Source organism: Pinus tabuliformis, chromosome 2_2 (genome assembly GCF_031772625.1).
Source record: "Pinus tabuliformis cultivar Carrire ecotype Pingquan chromosome 2_2, CPIR1, whole genome shotgun sequence".
NCBI classification, from domain to species: domain Eukaryota; kingdom Viridiplantae; phylum Streptophyta; class Pinopsida; order Pinales; family Pinaceae; genus Pinus; species Pinus tabuliformis.
In genome coordinates, this window is record NC_142300.1 from 1,079,152,438 (window position 1) to 1,079,171,197 (window position 18,760).

General features: G+C 40.7%; 1 protein-coding gene across 1 annotated transcript in view; it reads right to left on the reverse strand.

Moving 5' to 3' along the window:
• The window catches only part of LOC149197131 (uncharacterized), a 195,004-nt gene that overhangs the window by 118,751 nt on the left and 57,493 nt on the right, over window positions 1-18,760 (reverse strand). The window contains exon 2 of the mRNA XM_089405740.1: window positions 9,750-9,802. Within this exon, the coding sequence (XP_089261866.1) occupies window positions 9,750-9,802 (53 nt within the window). The remainder of the gene's footprint in view (window positions 1-9,749; window positions 9,803-18,760) is intronic.

Sequence of the window (18,760 nt, forward strand, 5' to 3'; positions counted from 1 at the left end):
CTATTTCTATTGACATAATGTCATGAAGCTCAAGTTCTACTCATAGATGGGTTTTAAGTTCGGAGGTGTGCGATTGGATTAGACAATTTTCTGATAATCCAAGTACTTGTGTTGCTAAAGTCTCCCATTCTTGAGCGTATTCATCCACATCTCCTTTTTGTCACAATCTGGTGAGTGTTGAAAAGAACTCTTCTTCCTTGACACCTTGAAACCTTTTAAAGAACGCATCCTTAAATTTTCTCCAACTAATAGCAAGTGTAGTCTTCTTCCACCACATATACCAATTATATGCTTCGCCTTCCATTTTCAAGGAAGCATGCCTAATCTTTTCGTCATCATTTTCATGGAAGCATGCCTAATCTTTATTGAGCCAAGCAACGTTGCATTTTTCCTTACCGTCGAATTTGGGTAGCTCGATTTTTGCTCTTCATTGATATGTTGCTAACAGTGGAGCGAAAAAGAGGTATTGATTTGAAAACGACATATTGGTGAATGGATTCCAGAGTTGCTTATTTTGAAAGTTCGTGTTACTATTTTCTTGATCAAGCGTGGAAGATGTCTTCAGAGACTCGAGTTTCTCATGTGCGTCTGATGATTTTAACAAATATGGAGAATTGAGATGTTGAGCTGCTTCATTATTCTGGGGTATTTGATCAGGTGTAATCTTCAAGCTGGTACAAATACAACCCAACATCACCATAGCTTGATCCACCTTAACTGAAAGGTCTGCCTGATCCTTTTTAAATTCATTCTTGTTTTCCTCGAGCTGACTCTTTATTTCCTTTGTTGTGTCCTGCAACTCTTTGATTTTATCGCCTTGTCCAGTCACCTTAGTCTCAAGGTCTACTAGCCTTTTATTGAAATCAGCCATCGACATTGATGAAGCCATTGAGCGTGTGTGAGGTGGTGTATATTTATCCAGTGTAATTAATTAATTAATTTTTTTTAAATTGACCTAATTTTCTTTTAAAAAAAAAGTAAATGATTATAAAACTATGGTTATATAATTATATAATAATTATAAGTTATATAATTAATTATAGAAACCTTTATACCACCACTATTAATTATAAATGACTTATGATTATGGTGAGTTATGGTTGAGCGGCATAAAGAAGGGACGGATCAGAGGTGTGGACAAGGCGGAATGGTCAGCGAAGGGTATGCATGGTAACGGAGGCTGCGGAGACAATGGGGAAATAGCAACAATGGTCAATAGGGAAATTGGCGATGGAATGACACTAGATGCACGACGTGGCCACCGGGACAACGGCGTTGACAAGGACAAGGATTGACAGCGGTGTCAGATGGACGACGAGGATGATAGCGGCAAACGTCAAGGGCGAGGGCACAACGGAGAGGGACGAACGAGTGACGTACGGCAAACTATTTTGTAGAAGGACGGACGCAGGGTGAACAACAAACAAATGTGAACGGTGAGCGATGAATGACAGCGGGTATATACAAGAATCTGATGGCGGTGCATGGATACGCGGGGGACTGAAGCAGCGGAGAAATGCGGTGACGAGAACACTGGAGATGGCAGCGCTTTTGGGCATGCGACTAGCAGAGCGGTTGGGGTGAACGGCTGAAGGAATATGCGGCTAGAGAAGACAGCGATGGTGCCTTGAACGAATGAGTACACAACAATAGGTGACGGTGGATGAGAACAGCAGTTCGTGACTGAGCGGTTGTAGGCAGAAGATCGATTGCTCTCATACCAAATGGAACAGAGAAACTCAATATTAAACAGAATATATATATATATATATATATATATATATATATATATATATATATAATGATTGAAAGATGATTTACAGAATGAGAGGCCCTGGCTTAAATACAACCTTGGGTGCCTCTTGGTGAATGGGCATGATCAAAAATTTTGTCATGCCCTTTACCTAATAAACTAGTAATTACAAATAACTAATTTTTTATATAACAGACTTGAATTTCTTTTTAATAATAATATAATATAATAATAATAATAATAATATTGATGATTAAGTCAAAATTGAACTATTAGGATTGATTGACGATCAAAAGAGATTTTCCATCAACAATACTTGATTACCAATTGATGCAAGGTGATTTACTATTTTTGGAAAGTCATACTTGAGAATTTAGACTTCCTATCTTCAGTAATTCTATCATTAGACTTTCTATTTTTAAAATTCATCCCTAAGCTGTCAATTTTCAACAATTTTGATGGTTAATAAAGCATATAATAACAAATAAAATATGACGTCAGCCCTATAAAATGGCTGAAAAATGTATGAAAAACTTTGAATTAGCTTCTCTAATGCACTTTTAAACAAAATCTAACCCTATGGCATACATCAACAAGTCATTAAAAATTTTAAAAACGAGATTTTACTATAATTTAGCCCTAACTTACAATCAAATAAAAATGAGTTTAGGGTTTTAAAGGAATGTCACACATGCCCCCCCCCAGGGGACAAATCGCTATGGAACACTACATGTCCCACTTTTAAATGTAAGCTATAGACGTTGTTGGGCATGGAATTGTTAGTGATAACACTATAACAAGCATACTCAATAAAGTGCATCCTCAAGCCAATCCACAAAAATAGGGAACTAAATTTAGGAGCAAGAGAGAAGATCCCATAGACTAGGGTGCTACAATAGAAAAGCAAATCTTAGGGGCTCATATTTTCCATTTTTTGTCAAAATGGATTCACCCATTCAAAATGAATGTTCACCCAAATTTCTATTGGATAAAATTCTTTATTGTGAAAAATAGCCAAACTTATCTATAAAATAAATAAGTTTATTATAAATTGATAAAAGGCTAAAAAAAATATTCCAAAATGTTTAAAGTTGATAATTTGAGAATGGTAAAGAATCACTTGGCTTTTATCTATTGAATGGTGTTGTCATTAATGCCAACATCATCTTTGAATGCTCTTAATATTCGTATATGGATTGGATTGCATGGGAAGCTCTATTGGTCGAGAATCCCTGGAAGGATGAGGAGCTCCTATACTGTGGTCATGCGCCCCGCATTTGATGAGGAATTTGGATGTGAAGATAAGAAAATTGGCAGGCAAGACCATCTTAATTTGATTCTTCTCACCATGCCGATTCCAACAGTAGGTGGCACGCTCCACAACTCCTCATGGTTGAGGAGATATGCCTCCTCAAAGTTGGAGCCCCATTTTTGTTGATTTGGGGTAGCATCGAATGTGCTCTAGCCACAAAATTTGGTGGGGAGGTTAGGGCACATGAGATCTTCAATACCTAGAAAGGGTTTGGGCAGATTCTAAACAGTTAGGGAGATATTAAAATAATTAATATTTTTAATGGAGTCCTTAAGTCTAAACTTAGGGAAATTAAAATATTAATATATATAAAATTGTGTTAGAATGGTCCAAAAGACATGAATCAAGGTAGACCTAATCTTAACCGTTGATTAGGGACTTAATCACAGTCGTTGATATGTCAACGAGAAAAGTATAAGAGGAGGCTTGAGGGTCACTTGGAGAGCACACCAGATGATCAGTCATTCTATTCTCTACAGTGGGGTTTGCTAAGAGAGATAGAATCAGTGATCGGAGTTGCAGCTGAGGGGCATTGAGTACAGAGAGACAGAGAAGCAGAAATAGTGTTGGGAGATCAGCACATGAGCCAGAGAGAGTGATGCAATAGCAACCAGGGCCACGCAGAGGCAGCCAGGAGCTGTGCAATGCTTCAGAGAGACCAGCATTGCTGACACAGGGCCTCATGAGGCTAACACAGGACCAATGTTGAGCAGAGAGAGGCTGACGCGGTCTAGAAAGGCAGACGCTGGGGTTTCTGGGCAGATTGGAGCTGAGGAGTTGCCGGAAGGTTTATCCGGGGTTTCAGCGAGGACATTTGTCTCACACTGAGAGGTACTACTACCAAGGAAATTCTCTGTTGCATTAGCAAGATTTGGCAACCAGATTGTACTCTGAAATTGCTTAATAAGAAAACCCTCAGATAGCTGCACCAGTTTTCCCGCATTGGGTTTTTCCGGGGACATTGGTCCAAAAATAACGGTGTCATTTTGTGTGCTTGTTTCTGTTTCCTTCAGTTGATGATTTGTAATATGTTGAGCATGCACTAGTGTTTATTTTCAGTATTTACATTGTAAATAACTTGTTAAGTAATGGAACAAGTAGGTAGGAATAAATCAGTAAAGTGCATGGAGGGTTTCTAACTGGTAGACTTAGAAACTTCAACAATTTTGTGATCAAAAGCCCCAAAGGAAATGCTACAAGCTGCTTATTATTTGGTTTATTAGGGGGGGTTTATTTTCAAGAAAACTAAATTATTTTTTTGATGGGCCTATCCTAGTTAAATTCACTCGCAAAATAGTACCTTGACAAAGGGAAATTAATTAATTTTTCGGAAATTAAGTCGGCATCCAGAAGTAGATTGTTTTGGCTCCAAAATTTGAATTTCAAATTTGAATTTTGGAGGGTCAACTCCCTCCTGATAAGCTCAGCCTCCCCCCTCTTGGTGTCCCTTAGACCTATATAAATAGGGCTCATTTCCCCTGCATTTGGATCATCTCCTGCGCACTCAATCTGATACATCTCTGCCATCGTCTGTGGCCTTGTGGAGTCAAGCTCATCTGAAGAAGCAGGCCGAATTCTAGAAAGGGTTTGGGGTTAAATTTTATTCTTTTGATGGATGGTTTTCACTGGGTCTGAGCAAGGCTTTTTCACTGGGATTATGAACAGAGTTTTGCACACCCTTTGGCATTTTTTTGACCTCTGTTGCAAAATATCTGAGGTTTAAATTGCCCCCCACAACTCGGATTTCTGAGGCACATTGAGCATCCTTAGAGCGAATTCTGGGCAAAGTCTTGGCCCTCTTTCCTTAAGTTTTTTCACTCTTTCACAGGGTCACACATCTGAGGTTTTTCTGTGGTTTTTTGGCCACCTCAGAGGCTGATTTTCAGCCCCCTCTGATGGTATATTTCTCTGAATTAGATGTAGGTCCTGAGGCCTAAATTTTGGCCCTAGAACAGAAGCAACACAGTGGCAAGCTGAGGCATCTATATAAGGCAACTTGGCTTGTCTTTCCGAGGCCTAACCCGACCTTATCTGAAGCAAGCTCTGAGATTTCATTGAGCCCTAATCTGAATCTTATTTGAAGGCATGTTTCTAAGATAAAGGTGCACGTCCTGTGGCACATTTTTGGCCCTATGTCAGAAGTAAAATCTGAAGTTTTTGGCCCTCTGTGGTAAGGGAAGTCTGAGCCTAAATTAATGAACCTGTGGGCATTGCAGATCAGTTTTGTGCCTTATCTTTTCTGAGGTGTTTCATCATTTCAGACTTATATTTCTGTGTGCCTCGAATCTGTGGTCTCTAAAGCACTGGTTCAGGTAGTTTTGATGATAAATTTCACTCTCTCCAGGGCAAATCAGAGGTCGCATCTCGGCATTTCCTCTGTGGCTATTCAAGGGCAGATCTGAGCATTAAAGTTTGGTTGATATGGTGTTTTCCTTCACTGAACAGAGGCAGATCAGAGATCAGCATTGAAGACCTAATCTGGCACTTTTTTTGAGACAGAGATCTGGAGCAATCTGTGGTGGCTGAGTGGATCAGTTCTGTGGCTGAGTCAAATGCTGGTTTAATGGTTTTTTCAGTGACAGGCCTTCTGCATTATTCGTGAAGCTATTCTGAGTCGATCAAACTCTTTATGACCAATTTTGTACCGTGCTAGATCCAAGACTATTGCTTAGAAAGATAAATTGTTAGATCATATTTGAAGCTTGTTCGAGTTGGCATCAAAGGTCTGTTTCTGGATCTTCCTGTAGTTGATCAAGGCCCCTTTATGTAACACTATTTCAAGATGTTTCCACAAGGATAGAGGTTGCGGTGTAGTTGGTTGAAAGCACTTGTCACATTTTCAGACATTAAGATCAGAGACACCTCAGGACATCTTCAGTGGCACATCCTACATCAGCAGACCTGACTTGACATACTTTGGCTTATTAATCATCTGAAGCTTACATCAGCTGTTAGGTTTTTATTCATATTCTGCTTACCATTGTTAAGAACACATTGCAGTATGTAACAGCGATGTGACAGAGTTGAAAACATTATGATGCCCAGAACATTGAAGTGTGTGTGTGTCCTAAATGCTGATTATTAGTTCTTCCTGCAAATCTGTCCTTTTAGCTGAAATATGTTATTGGTCCTTTACCATAGCTAATACCGATGGCAAGGATGTGCTAATGAATGTTTTTATGATCAGTGATACGAATGTGTTGTTATTGATAAAGATTCAGAGTTCAGATCTGGAGCTACCTATGTGAAATGGCATGATTGAGTACTCTTGTTTATATGATGACTGAGACAAGCATGCCAGGGAAGTTGTAACCTTGCTGGGCAAGCATTTGACAGAGAGTTTATATGATGACTGAGACAAGCATGCCAGGGAAGTTGTAACCTTGCTGGGCAAGCATTTGACAGAAAGATCACTGCTGCTGATAACCAGTATCTGGAATCTAGTGCTACAGGTCATTATCAGTATTATATGTTGGTTCATTGATGGTATAAAAGTTTTTGACTTGATTGCTAGAGCTTGAATTGCTTGCTGGTTCAGAGATCAGATCAGCAGATAGGTTCTTGATAACAGAGTTTACTGATGTCTGAGTGTATTGCATTGTTACTGCTAAGGATGGTAAGTGTATGGCTATGTGAGTTGAGGACAATGTCTTGCAGATGACAGGGGTTGGGCAGTGACATTTGTTGAGCAGAGCTGCAAGGATTTGCATGTATGGTTTGATGAAGTCTGTTATGTCAGTATATGTGCCTTAAGAGCATATCAACATTAGGGCTTGCAGTGTGCAGTTGGAACATTAAGCAGAGAGAGTTGTTATTGCTGCTGACGACCTTGTACCAGTATAGCAAATCAGCAAGCCAGCAGATTGTTTTGATTTTATTTTATTGATATTAAGCACTGGCAGATCCAGTTTGAAAATGAGATGAAACTGTGGTCCGCTGTGGTGAATTGAAGCTTGGGGCCTGAAAATACTTGAGGGTGGCAGGGTGCGCCGGTGCAGGGTGTTGGAAAATCCTTTCAGTCGGAGCTGATAAACCAGAGCGTTGGAGTGTACTTCCAGTTGGAGCTGGTAAATCAAGGCGTTGGAGCACCCTTCCAGTTGGAATTGATAACCAGGGTGTTGGAGCATCTTTTGAGTTGGAGCTGATAAATCAGAGGGTTGGAGCCTGCTTCCAATTGTAGCTGGAGAATCTTCGAAGTTGAAGCTTCCTATTAATGTAATCTTTACAGACCTATATTATGAAACATTCGGTGGTTTTTCTCTCAAAAGGGTTTCCACCTTAAAATCTCTTGTGTATTGTATTTGTCTTTGATGTTGTGCATTTTGAATGGTGTTGCAATGTTGATTTATGATTGATCTGATGCTAATGTTATTTATTGCTCTGAATATTAAAATTTAACTAAATTGAGTGAAATATTGATTCACCCCCCTTCTCAGTGTTTCCAACATTTTCCTATGTTCCACCAATGTATATTATTATTTAATAATTGGATTAAATAATAATATACATTGATCCATATTCATTATTCATATTGATACATACATCATTCATACTCATCATTGTTGAATAATGTAACTAGTGTCGGTCTTCATAATTGTATTTAAGAAAGAAAAAGAAATTTTTTATTGTAAAAGAAATGTGACCTATTAAAGCATGGGCTTCATGCTTGGGTCATTGGTCCATAGGTCATTGCACCCATTTTGTGCTCTAGATTTGTTTATATTAAGTCAAAGTCATAGTCATTATGTAAGAGGCCCTTCTTGGGCTCATTGTGTCAAAGAAAGAAAATATTTTTATGTTAAAATTAGGCCTTGCTTCTCATCCACCAAGTCAGCCTAGCCTTATATGAAGTCAGCCTCTTCAACTGTTCATGTCAGCTTATTAGTGGAGGTTCCAACAACTATTTATAGCAAGTAAACTTGACTTAGTTTGGGGCATGGCATGATAAATTCGAATCTGTAATTACACAGAGAAAGAAGGTCATCAAAGTTTGTAATAGGAGCAGTTAATGAAGAGGACGAAATCTGGTAGAGTTGCAGTAGGGATGCAGGAACTGAAATCTAGAATGACTGCAGGGACCGAAGTCTAGAATAATTGCAAGGACCAAAGTCTAGATGGATTGCAGGGATCTAGGTCTAGAATAATTGCAGAGACCAAAGTCTAATATGATTGCAGGAACCAAAGTATAATTGCAGGGACCGAAATCTTGTATAACTGCAAGATAGAAGCTTATTACAGGATTGAAGTCTTTATGAGGTCAAAGAAATGAACCAAGAGATGTTTTTATCTTGTGAAAGGTCGACATGATGGATGGAGAGAGGTCTAGGTCGAGTGTCTAGGATTGTCTCAACTTGATCTGATTCTACTAAGGAAAGAGTTTGAATGAGTTTTCCCCTTCATAGGGGTTTTGCCTTGGCTGAGTGCCTACATCTGGTGTCCATTTGTCATTGATGATCTTCATTTTTTGGTAGTTGTTTGATGATAAAATAACATAATAATAACGAGAAAAGGAAACTAAAATAATGTCACAAGAAACTATCAAAGTTAAGAGAAATCAAATTGAATTTCCCTAACGTAGCTGCCCTAGATTTCTCAACAATCATTTATCCATACACCACAAGATTCAGTAATCAAATTCAATAATGAAATACATTGATCCATATTCATCATTCTAGAATCTACATTGATTTAAAAATTAAATTTGTCATTCCTCATTCTAGAATGCAAATTGATGTAAAATTTAAATTCATCATTCATCATTCTATAATCTAATTCGTACTAAGAAAAACAGACTATAGTAGATATTGAAGTTTGAAGATTAGAATAGTAAATTGATATAATTCAAACTCAAAAAAGGTGCTTCTAGGCATACCCATCAAAAGGAATGCTTCTAGGCGTCCCCCCTCAAAAGTGGTGCTTCTAGGCGTCCCCCTTTTGAGGGGATGCCCAAAAGCCCCCGTTTTGGGGAAACGCGTCCCCCACACAAGGGAATTGTTTCCCTTGTGTCTTCCCAAAAGGGGTCAATGGGCAAATGTTTCCCTAGGCGTTCCCCCATCGCAACTGCGTGGGAAGTGTGGGGTGCCGCAACCCACCCTGGGGGACACATCCCTGTAGAGCACTAGTTTTCTCTATACAACAAAAATTGCCTAGTAACCATTATTTTCTAGCCAATGAAATTATGTATTAATCCTTTTTATTGAAACTCAAGCACTCTCAATTTCCAACCCTTCTTATGGGTAGGAAGCATTGCCAACCTTGCAAATAGAACCTTCCAACTAAGGCAAAGATTACAAATTTAAATGTAAAGGAAGCTCTAGCAATTCATCTCAAACCTAAATGATATTGCTCCGATGCAAAACCTAATGAGCTTCTTGCTCAAAGCATATGCATCAATTGCAATGGCCATTGCAAAGCCAATATACAAGCCTTGTGGTTGAAGTCTAAGACTCTTTTATAGGGCTGAATTGTGTCAATCACAAACACAAACTACTGCTTTTTTATTGCCATTCGATTGCAATTAGAAATGTAGGCTTGATAAAGTCTCTATGCCAACATATTTGTATCAAATTGATTCCAAGAAATTTCATTTCATGAATAATTGCTTTAGTTGACTTTTGCAATAATGAGAGAATGATCCAAAAACATTGAGGGATTTTTCACAATGAACTGGGAATTTGAAAATACCTTTTTTTATTCTCTCTTTCAGTCTTTCTCAACTTGTGTACCTCTTGTTTACCCTGCAACATCAAGGCAAACAGTCATACACAACATCTAAAAACAAACATTTTGAACATTTTCATCACACATTATAAATATTAAAATCTTATCCAAACCACAAAAATAACATAAAATGTCCAACAAGGGACTCCCTACTACCCTATTACAAGACATATTTACAAGTATATTTTTTATATTCTCTTTATAATATTATGTGAATTAGATATACAACAATTATTCTTGCATCAAATAAGAATATATTAACTTTCAATCTGCATAGTCATAGCCATTGCTACAAAGTGCCAGGCATAATCCAATCTATTCTCAAACTGAAGGCCTGCTACTACCATCTCTTATAGTTATATCTATTACCCAAACTACCAAATCAGAAAATAAAACTTCAAAATTCCCTTACTACTAGTACTTCTTCCCTGCAATAGATTTATTGTAGCAAATCCTTGGCAATCTCAATCAAAGATCAAGCTCTGATACCATGTGAGAATTTCAAGCCTTAAGTGACTAATATCCTTATTATCTCAGTCAAACATGTAGATTGTTGAATTTAATTAATGCTGAAATTAAATTTCAAACCATTGCATTAATCACACAATAGCAAGAAATTAAACCGTGGAAGCATAAAAATTATATTTTCATATGAACAGGAATTATTCATTCAAATCAGCTTTTCGTTCCTTTGAAAAAACACAAGGAAACCTCTACACGTTGCCCAAAAAATAGCATTACATTGTTACCAAAAACACCCTAAACTAAGCTTGTCTGGCTTACTAAGAAAACCAAAAATAGCAAAAACTTGTTGTGCAACCTATGGGAGAACTTGTGCCGACCTATCTATACGAGTGTACAAATCCATATGGATTTATCTGTACATGTTAGTTTTTGATGGATACGGTAGCATCGGATAAGTGTTATAGTCTCAGATGACGCTAAGAGGCTAAGGAACACTAATCTCCAAAACCCATAAAAGGTTTCATAAGATGAGCTTGGGAATTAAATCAATTTGCCGTAATTAAGATATTTCATAAGTCTAACTTAGGAAAAATGGTAAATTAAACTTAATTAATTAAGAATATTTGAGATTGCTCTAGAGGCATCTATTGATGAAGTCTAATTGATCTTAGCCATCGATGCAAATTAAATCATGTTTGTTGAGACTCTAGCAAAAAATGTAAGAGAAGGTCGAAGGACTTGGGGATAGCATCAGTGTGATCACTGTGAGAAGGCAGATCAAGCTACCCAGATCACAGTTTTCAGTGAGGGCATAGTTAGAGCTAGGGAAAGAGCATCAAAGAGAGGAGGCAACAGAGATTTGGGAAGAGCAAAATTCAGGAGAGTTTCCCAGTGATTTTCCAATGCTAGAGAGATAGGAGAACGAAGGCCGAATTACCTAGACAGAGGGTCACTACAGCTAGTGCGAATAGCCAGAAACCCTAGTGTGAGTTGCGTGAAGAGGGTTGATTCAATTGCCAAAGGCTAGATCAGCATGCAGGAGGCAGAGCAAGTCACTTCCCGAGGTAGTACAACTCGTCCAGAGTTAGTTCTGAGGTTGTACAATTTTCTCCAGCCAGGTCGTGCGCATTTCCAGTCCAGTGGTGCGAATTGTTGGGAAATGCGAGTGGTTGGAGAGACGTTGAGTTGATTGCAAAGGGAGATAATTTATCTCCAGATATTTTGCCAGTTGATTTCGGAGGATAGCCAATTGGGTATTCAGTTGTAATAATTCTCAAATTGTTGCATAATAATAATAAAACCCTCATCTGTTCCATCGGTTTTCCCTTCAGGGTTTTTCTTGGGACAATTGTCCAAAAATAATGGTGTCATTTTTATTGGTTGTGCGCATCTGTTTCTTAGTTCCTATTTTATAATTCCACGGCATTTTTGTTGTGAAGAATGCATCAGTCATTAAATAGTTATTTGTCGTAAACAAATAAACTACTAATAGTTACAAGATTAAACTCTAGTTGGTGCATTCATGGAAATTTCACATGGAATCAAAGCATTGAAGATCAGATCATAGGCTCAAAAGTGAAAGGAAGAGAGATCGTGTACTTTCATAGGGAGATCTAAAGCACTACCTCCAGATCAACGCAGGGCAGCCAAGCAGTGCAAGTAGCAGAGAGGCAGAAATCGATTTCCAATTCAGGGTGAAGGAAAAGCTCGAATTGCCTCAAATCTATAGCAACAGGCAATGGACTTGCCAAAGAGGCTTTCCAATGAGCTGATCAGTAGAGTCACAGAGCATATCTAGCACAATAGATTTGCAGCAAGGGTTTTGCAGTTGCAGATCAGTGCATCGTAGGAAGAGAAAAGCACATAGAGGGAATTTCTAGTTTATTTCTCCGAAGGTTTCCAGTTGTAGGAAAGGAGACTATGATTTCCCGCAGCAATAGGGTGTAACTAGTACGAGTTTCAAGGTTAGCAGTACATGTGCCAAATTTCGAAGGACTTCCAGGAGGTAGAGCGAGTTACCTAAAAGGAGCGGCAGGGAGTGCAAATTCCAAGGACACCGGAGGCAAGTGCAGAAGTACATTTGTGCATTCAAGGGGGAGTGCGTGTAGTAGAGAGAAGGTCGAGTTGTCAGAAGGAGAAGGAGATTTCCAACGTATAATTCTCCAATTGATTTGAGTTTCCCAGAGATGGCCACAGCAAGACTCAGAGAACAGGACAGACTTGACAAAGCCTCAACCTTTGGCGTTTGGAAGGCTATGATGTAATTCCTACTAGATGAGCACAGTCTAAGACTCTAAACGAGTTCATGACAACGTTAGTTGTTGAACTGATAGATCCTATCCAATATCTTGATTACAAGAAGGATATGACCAAAGCAAAGAGGATGGTCCCAGACGAGGTTTGAGATCAAATTGTTCGGCATATTGCAGATAAGAATATAGTAAGGGAAATGTGGGAGGTCGTTGCAAAGTTATACTAGGATCCATCTGATAATCGAAAAATGATTCTCAAGGAAAATTTGAGGACAACAAAGATGCATAAGGGTGAGAGCGTAACTTCCTACCTCACCAAAATTCAAGAGTCTGAGATGAACTTGCAATTGCAGGAGATATGCTAGCAAATATCGAACTGGTGCAGACAACTCCAAACGGGTTTACCAAAGGAATAGCAAACTTTTGTTCAAGGGATCACTAGACGAGATAAGCTACCAGATTGGAAATGCGTGTGGAGTGATTTCACTCAAGAAGAGCTAACGCTTAGTCTCGCAAATGGTGCTACCAGAAGTAGTGGCAAGGGACCGAAGGTGGAGAAGGAAGAATAAATCGTAGCCCTTGCAGGAAAGGGAAAGGTGAACAACGGTCCCAGTCAGGGACATGACTGAAAAGGAGGAGAGAAGAAGAAGAAAGACCTGTTGAAGGTCAAGTGCTTCGAATGTAGTGAGTTTGGTCACTATGTCACCTAGTGTCCAAAGAGGAAGAAGTATAAGAAGGGGCAGCAAACAACAGCTTCAGCGAAGATCAATGAGTTAAATTCTAGATTAGACGAATTCACATTGATAGCAATGATACCTCTAGATGGAGGAGGAACATGATGCTTCAGATTACCAGTATGGGTAGGATCCATGAGGAGCAACAGGAAGTCTAGATCAAATCCAGTTACTGTTCACATGGATCAACACCTTTGCTACAGGGGCCCAAAGTATTAGAGTAGCGGGAGGATCGAAGTGTCAGTAATGCGCAGTCAGATTTTTGAGGGATAATGCAAAGCTAGTTTTAGTTAGATACTCGAGAGGTAGTTGTAGAGCTAGTTGGGCGTAGTCAGGTGCTCGGTACTCAGTACAGAGCTAGTTGCAGTCAGAGACTCAAGACAGGTGCAGAAACAGTTACAGTGACGCAGTAGATTAGAGAGAGTTTGAGACACATAGAGAGTCTAGCTTCAGAGGGAGCCTCCCTATTAATGCTTGATCTTCAGGTTTTGAGTAGATCAGTACAAACAGATGCAATGCTAACTGCAACACATAGGTAGTGTGAAAATTTCTGAATCTACACATCAGAAATCCTACTGCAATCACTAGTTTATCATCTCCTACTTGTTTTTACATTCAACAAGATATTTAATTATTTAAACAATGATGAAAAACACTATTGAAGACTCCACTGACATACAAATCATAAACTGAAATAGATATGAGACAAACACACAAGGGACATCGTTATTTTTGGACAACACGTCCCAAGAAAAACCTAATGCGAGAAAACCGGTGCAACAGCTCTGAGGGTTTTCTATTATTAAGCAGTAGTTTTGAATACAACTCTGGATGCCCTCTCAGCAATCCAGTTACAGAGAAAAATACATTGGCAGAAACCTAAGTGAGATTATCTCACTTCACCCGGAAAAATCCCTCTAATACGGCAACTGAACTAACTATCACCGGCTACAATTGTCTTGCCCCTTCGCAGTAGCTATGTGGGCCTATGTGGAGCTTTATGAGGCTCTGCGTTAGCTTTGTGCTGGTCTCACTGCCTCCTGGAGCTCTGACGTCAACCTTCCCGGCTGATCTTGCTGCTCCCCCGTTGAATTCAGACTTCTGCAAGAGGTCAGTTGATCCTCTGCGTTGGCACTGTGTCAAGCACTGCGTGGGCCCTCCTGGCCCAGCGTCAGCCCTCCTTGGTCTGCGTTGCCTCCTCTAGTGTATCTCTGCCTCTCTCTGTTGAGTATTCGGTGTTCCGAAGAAGATCCTCCACCCCAACTATCCTTGGTCTGCATTGCCTCCTCTAGTGTATCTCTGCCTCTCTCTATTGAGTATTCGGGGTTCCAAAGAAGATCCTCCACCCCAACTATCCATGCCCCTCTGCTGCAACTCAGATCACCTGTTTGATTTTCTCAGCAAACTTTGCCCTAGAAAAATCGAATTGACTGATCAATATGCTGTATCTCCAACTGACCCTCAAGCCTCCTCGTATACCTTTCATGTTGATGAATCAACTGTCGAGATTAAGGGCCTAATCAACGGCTAAGATTAAAATAGACTTGATCCTCGTCACTTAACAACTTCTCAGCCATATTTTTATTAATACCCATTAATATTTTTATTTTCCCAAGTTTAGACTTAGGGACCCCATTAAAGATATAGATTATTTTAATAACTCATTATCCGAGTGGAATTTCTCCAAACGATTTCTGGGTCTTGGAGATCTCATGTGTTCTAGCCCCTCCACAAAATTTCGAAACTAGAGCACATCTGATGCTACCAAAATCAACACCCCCCCTTAACGAGGAATGTGCTCTAGCAATACTTCCCAACATAAGCATTACACTGATCCACTGCATCGGTCCTCTGTGTTGTTGATGTTAGGCCTACTGCCCTTCATCCACTACACTGCTACAACCTGTATTGTTGCCCATGACACTGCCACTGCCACTGTTGCATCTGTACTACAGCTCCCTCTCAATATGTTGCATCATGTTGCCCATAGCACTACCACTGCTAACTGTTGCATCTGTACTACAGCTCCCTCTCAATATGTTGCCTCACCCAAAAATTGACATGTTGGTCAGTCTAGATGCCTCGTGATGTTGAAGCTACCTCTGTTGCTAATCTGTGCTAACACTCTGCTACTGCAATCTGCTCTGTGCCTCCCGCACTGCTACAACATTCCACTGCGCTGCTTTAGACTTTAACACTCTAGCTCTGCCACTGTTGCTCCATCATCCCTCGCACCAAATGACACCTGTCATTCTACTACTGTCATTAAGGACTCTCATAGCCGTATGTGATCCAAGAGTTTGGGCACCTCAATGATCCTTCCCCTTATGTAGTCCTCTCGACTACAACTCCATGTCGCCCCACCTCTTATCGTCATCCTCGCCTTCCCTATTAGCTTTTGCTGGAGCAACCTTCAAGTCAAAAGCCTCTTCTTTGCCCTTCTTCTGAGGGCACTGAGTGGCGACATGTCCCAGTTCCCCACACCTGAAGCATCTAACCTTGGATATATCCTCTTTCTTCCTTTTCTGTTGCCATTGTTGTCCCGATGATGCATGAGCTCCATCCTCCTCCTCCTCCTCCTCCTCCTTGACTCGGGCTCCTCTGTCACTACTTCCTGTCTTGGTCAACCTCCTAATCTCTTATTGTCGACAAGTTGCCCACATCTCCTCCCAACTGGAGAGAGAAGCCCTGCCCAAGATACTCTAGACAAAGGTCTCCCAGTCGTCAATGACTGCATTCAGGGCAGGCCTGACCATGAACTCAGGATTTGGTGTAGACCCCACAGAAGTCAATTAATCTCGAATCCCTTGCAACCTGAGGAGGAAGGGATCGATTTCTTCGCCCTTCTGCATCTGGTACTATCTCAGCTAATTCTCTAATAGCATCTTCTATTGCACGGAAGTCCCCTCGTACAAGGTGGTCAAAACCTCCCACATCTCCCTTGTTGTTTCCTTTTCAGCAATGTGTGGAACCACATGATCTTTGACCCAGTCTATAATCATGCACTTAGCCTTCGCCTGGGCTTCCTTGTACTTTTTCAGCAAATCAACATCAACCGGAACAGCAACTGTCTTCAAGGCATAGTCCTTGATGCGATTTTTGTCCAGGACTGTCAGGATCCTGGCCTTCCAGATGACAAAATTGGATGGCTCCATCCAATCTGTCCTAATCCCTCAGTCCATTGACTGCCATCTCTGCTCAAATAAATATAGGATTGGTTCTCTTCTCCCTCTCCTGCTGCTTCCTAGCAAGACTTGGATCTAGATTTCTTTGACGCTAGAAATCCTCTAAGGAACAAGCTCCTCCTAGACTCCCTCTTAGTCCTAATTTCCTTCACGGAAATCCTCTCGCCAAATGTTGAATCGCCCCTCCAATCCTCCTTTGTTGCTGCTCAGTAACTCGGATCTAGATTTCTTTGGTAAGAAATCTGCTAAGGTAGTGACTCCCTCTACCTTGGCTTTGTCTCCTCAGACACTATTCTACACCAATAACAACAGTGTCCCACCAGCACCACAGATCGAATCTGCACTGCTTCTCCTGCCCCGACAACTAACTGATCTAAGCCCCTCAAGCTTTGCGCTGGCCCAGAGAGTTGACGCAATCACTGTGTGAGCTCCTCTCGAGTACTGCGTCAGCCTCCACTGGCTCGGAATGCCGACGCATGAACTGCGTGAGCCTCTGTGGTACTCCTTTGGCTCTGCGTCACTACTTCAGTTGCTCCTCTGGCTTTGAAACAACGATGTCACTTGGGATAGCTGCTTCTCTGCAGCAAATTCGCTAGATCTCTCGGCTGATGGCTTCAGTGTCCTGTGACCTACAATGCTCTGATATTGGTTTATCATCTCCTACTTGTTTTTACATTCAACAAGTTATTTAATTATTTAAACAACGATGAAAAACACTACTGCAGACTACACTAACATACAAACCATAAACTTAAATAGATATGAGACAAACACACAAGGGACACTGTTATTTTTGGACAACACGTCCCCGGAAAAACCCAATGCACTAAAACCGGTGCAACAGCTCTAAGGATTTTCTATTATTAAGCAGTAGTTCTGAATACAACTCTGGATGCCCTCTTGGCAATCCAGTTACAAAGAAAAATACACTGGCAGAAAGCTAAGTGAGATTACCTCACTTCACCCGACAAATCCCTCCGATCCGGTAACTGAACTGACTATCCCGGCTACAACTGCGCTGCCCCTTCGCAGTAGCTGTGTGGGCCTGCGTGGAGCTTTTTGAGGCTCTGCGCTAGTCTCACTGCCTCCTGGAGCTCTGACATCAACCTTCCCGGCTGATCTTGCTACTCCCCGACTGAATTTGGACTTCTGCAGGAGGTCAGTTGATCCTTTGCGTCAAGCACTGCGTGGGCCCTCCTAGCCCAGAGTTAGTCCTCCTTGGTCTGCATTGCCCCCTCTAGTGTATCTCTGCCTCTCTCTGCTGAGTATTCGGGATTCCGAAGAAGATCCTCCACCCCAACTATCCCTGCCCCTTCGCTGCAACTCAGATCACCTGTTCGACTTTCTCAACAAACCTCGCCCCAGAAAAATCGAATTGACTTATCAATATGGTGTATCTCCAACTGACCCTCAACCCTCCTCTTATACTTTTCCTGTTGATGAATCAACGACCGAGATTAAGTCCCTAATCAACGGCTAAGATAAAAACAATCTTGATCCTCGTCACTTAGAAGCTTTTCACCCATATTTTTATTAATACCCATTAATATTTTTATTTTCCCAAGTTTAGACTTAGGAACCCCATTAAAAATATTAGTTATTTTAATAACTCATGATCCGGGTGGAATTTCTCCAAACGATTTCTGGGTCTTGGAGATCTCGTGTTCTAGCCCCTCTTAGTGAGGAATGTGCTCTAGCAATATTACACTGATCCACTGCATCGATCCTTTGTGCTCCAACCCTTGATGAAGACACCCAGACTCCAAACTAGGATGTGCCAAGCACCTACTTGGACTTTTGTGAGGCTCCGACCTCTAGGGCTTCAACCCTATCTTATCCAAGGCACCAACCTTGAGTTTAGGAGCACCAACTCCAAGGATGCCAACCCTTTAGCTTTTCTTTGTCAAAATATGTTAGGTTGTTCTTCACGGCTCCCAAGGTCTTCTTCAACGAGCCCTGTCAATCTTCAGCTTCACTGTAGTCTCCACGCAATATCATCAATGACAACCTTGATCTCTTAGAAGGTCTCACCACTGCTCTTCATCATACCCAAGCAATTTCTCCAAGTTACCTCATGATGACATCAGCGATGCATCATGGTCTTCAATGTTATCTTCAAGATATCCCACCAAACTGTATTCAACAGTGTCTCCAAGGTCAGTCAAGGCTACTCATCAAGAGGGCTCCAATCTGGGATCTTCTTCAAGACCACTCCACAAAGACTTCAAACAAGGTCTCCACAAATTCTTCAAAGTGTCTTCATGGTACCCAACCAAAGATCTTCAAATAACATCTTCAAGAGTCTTCAATTTCACTTCAACAAGCCACTCCACAAGGTC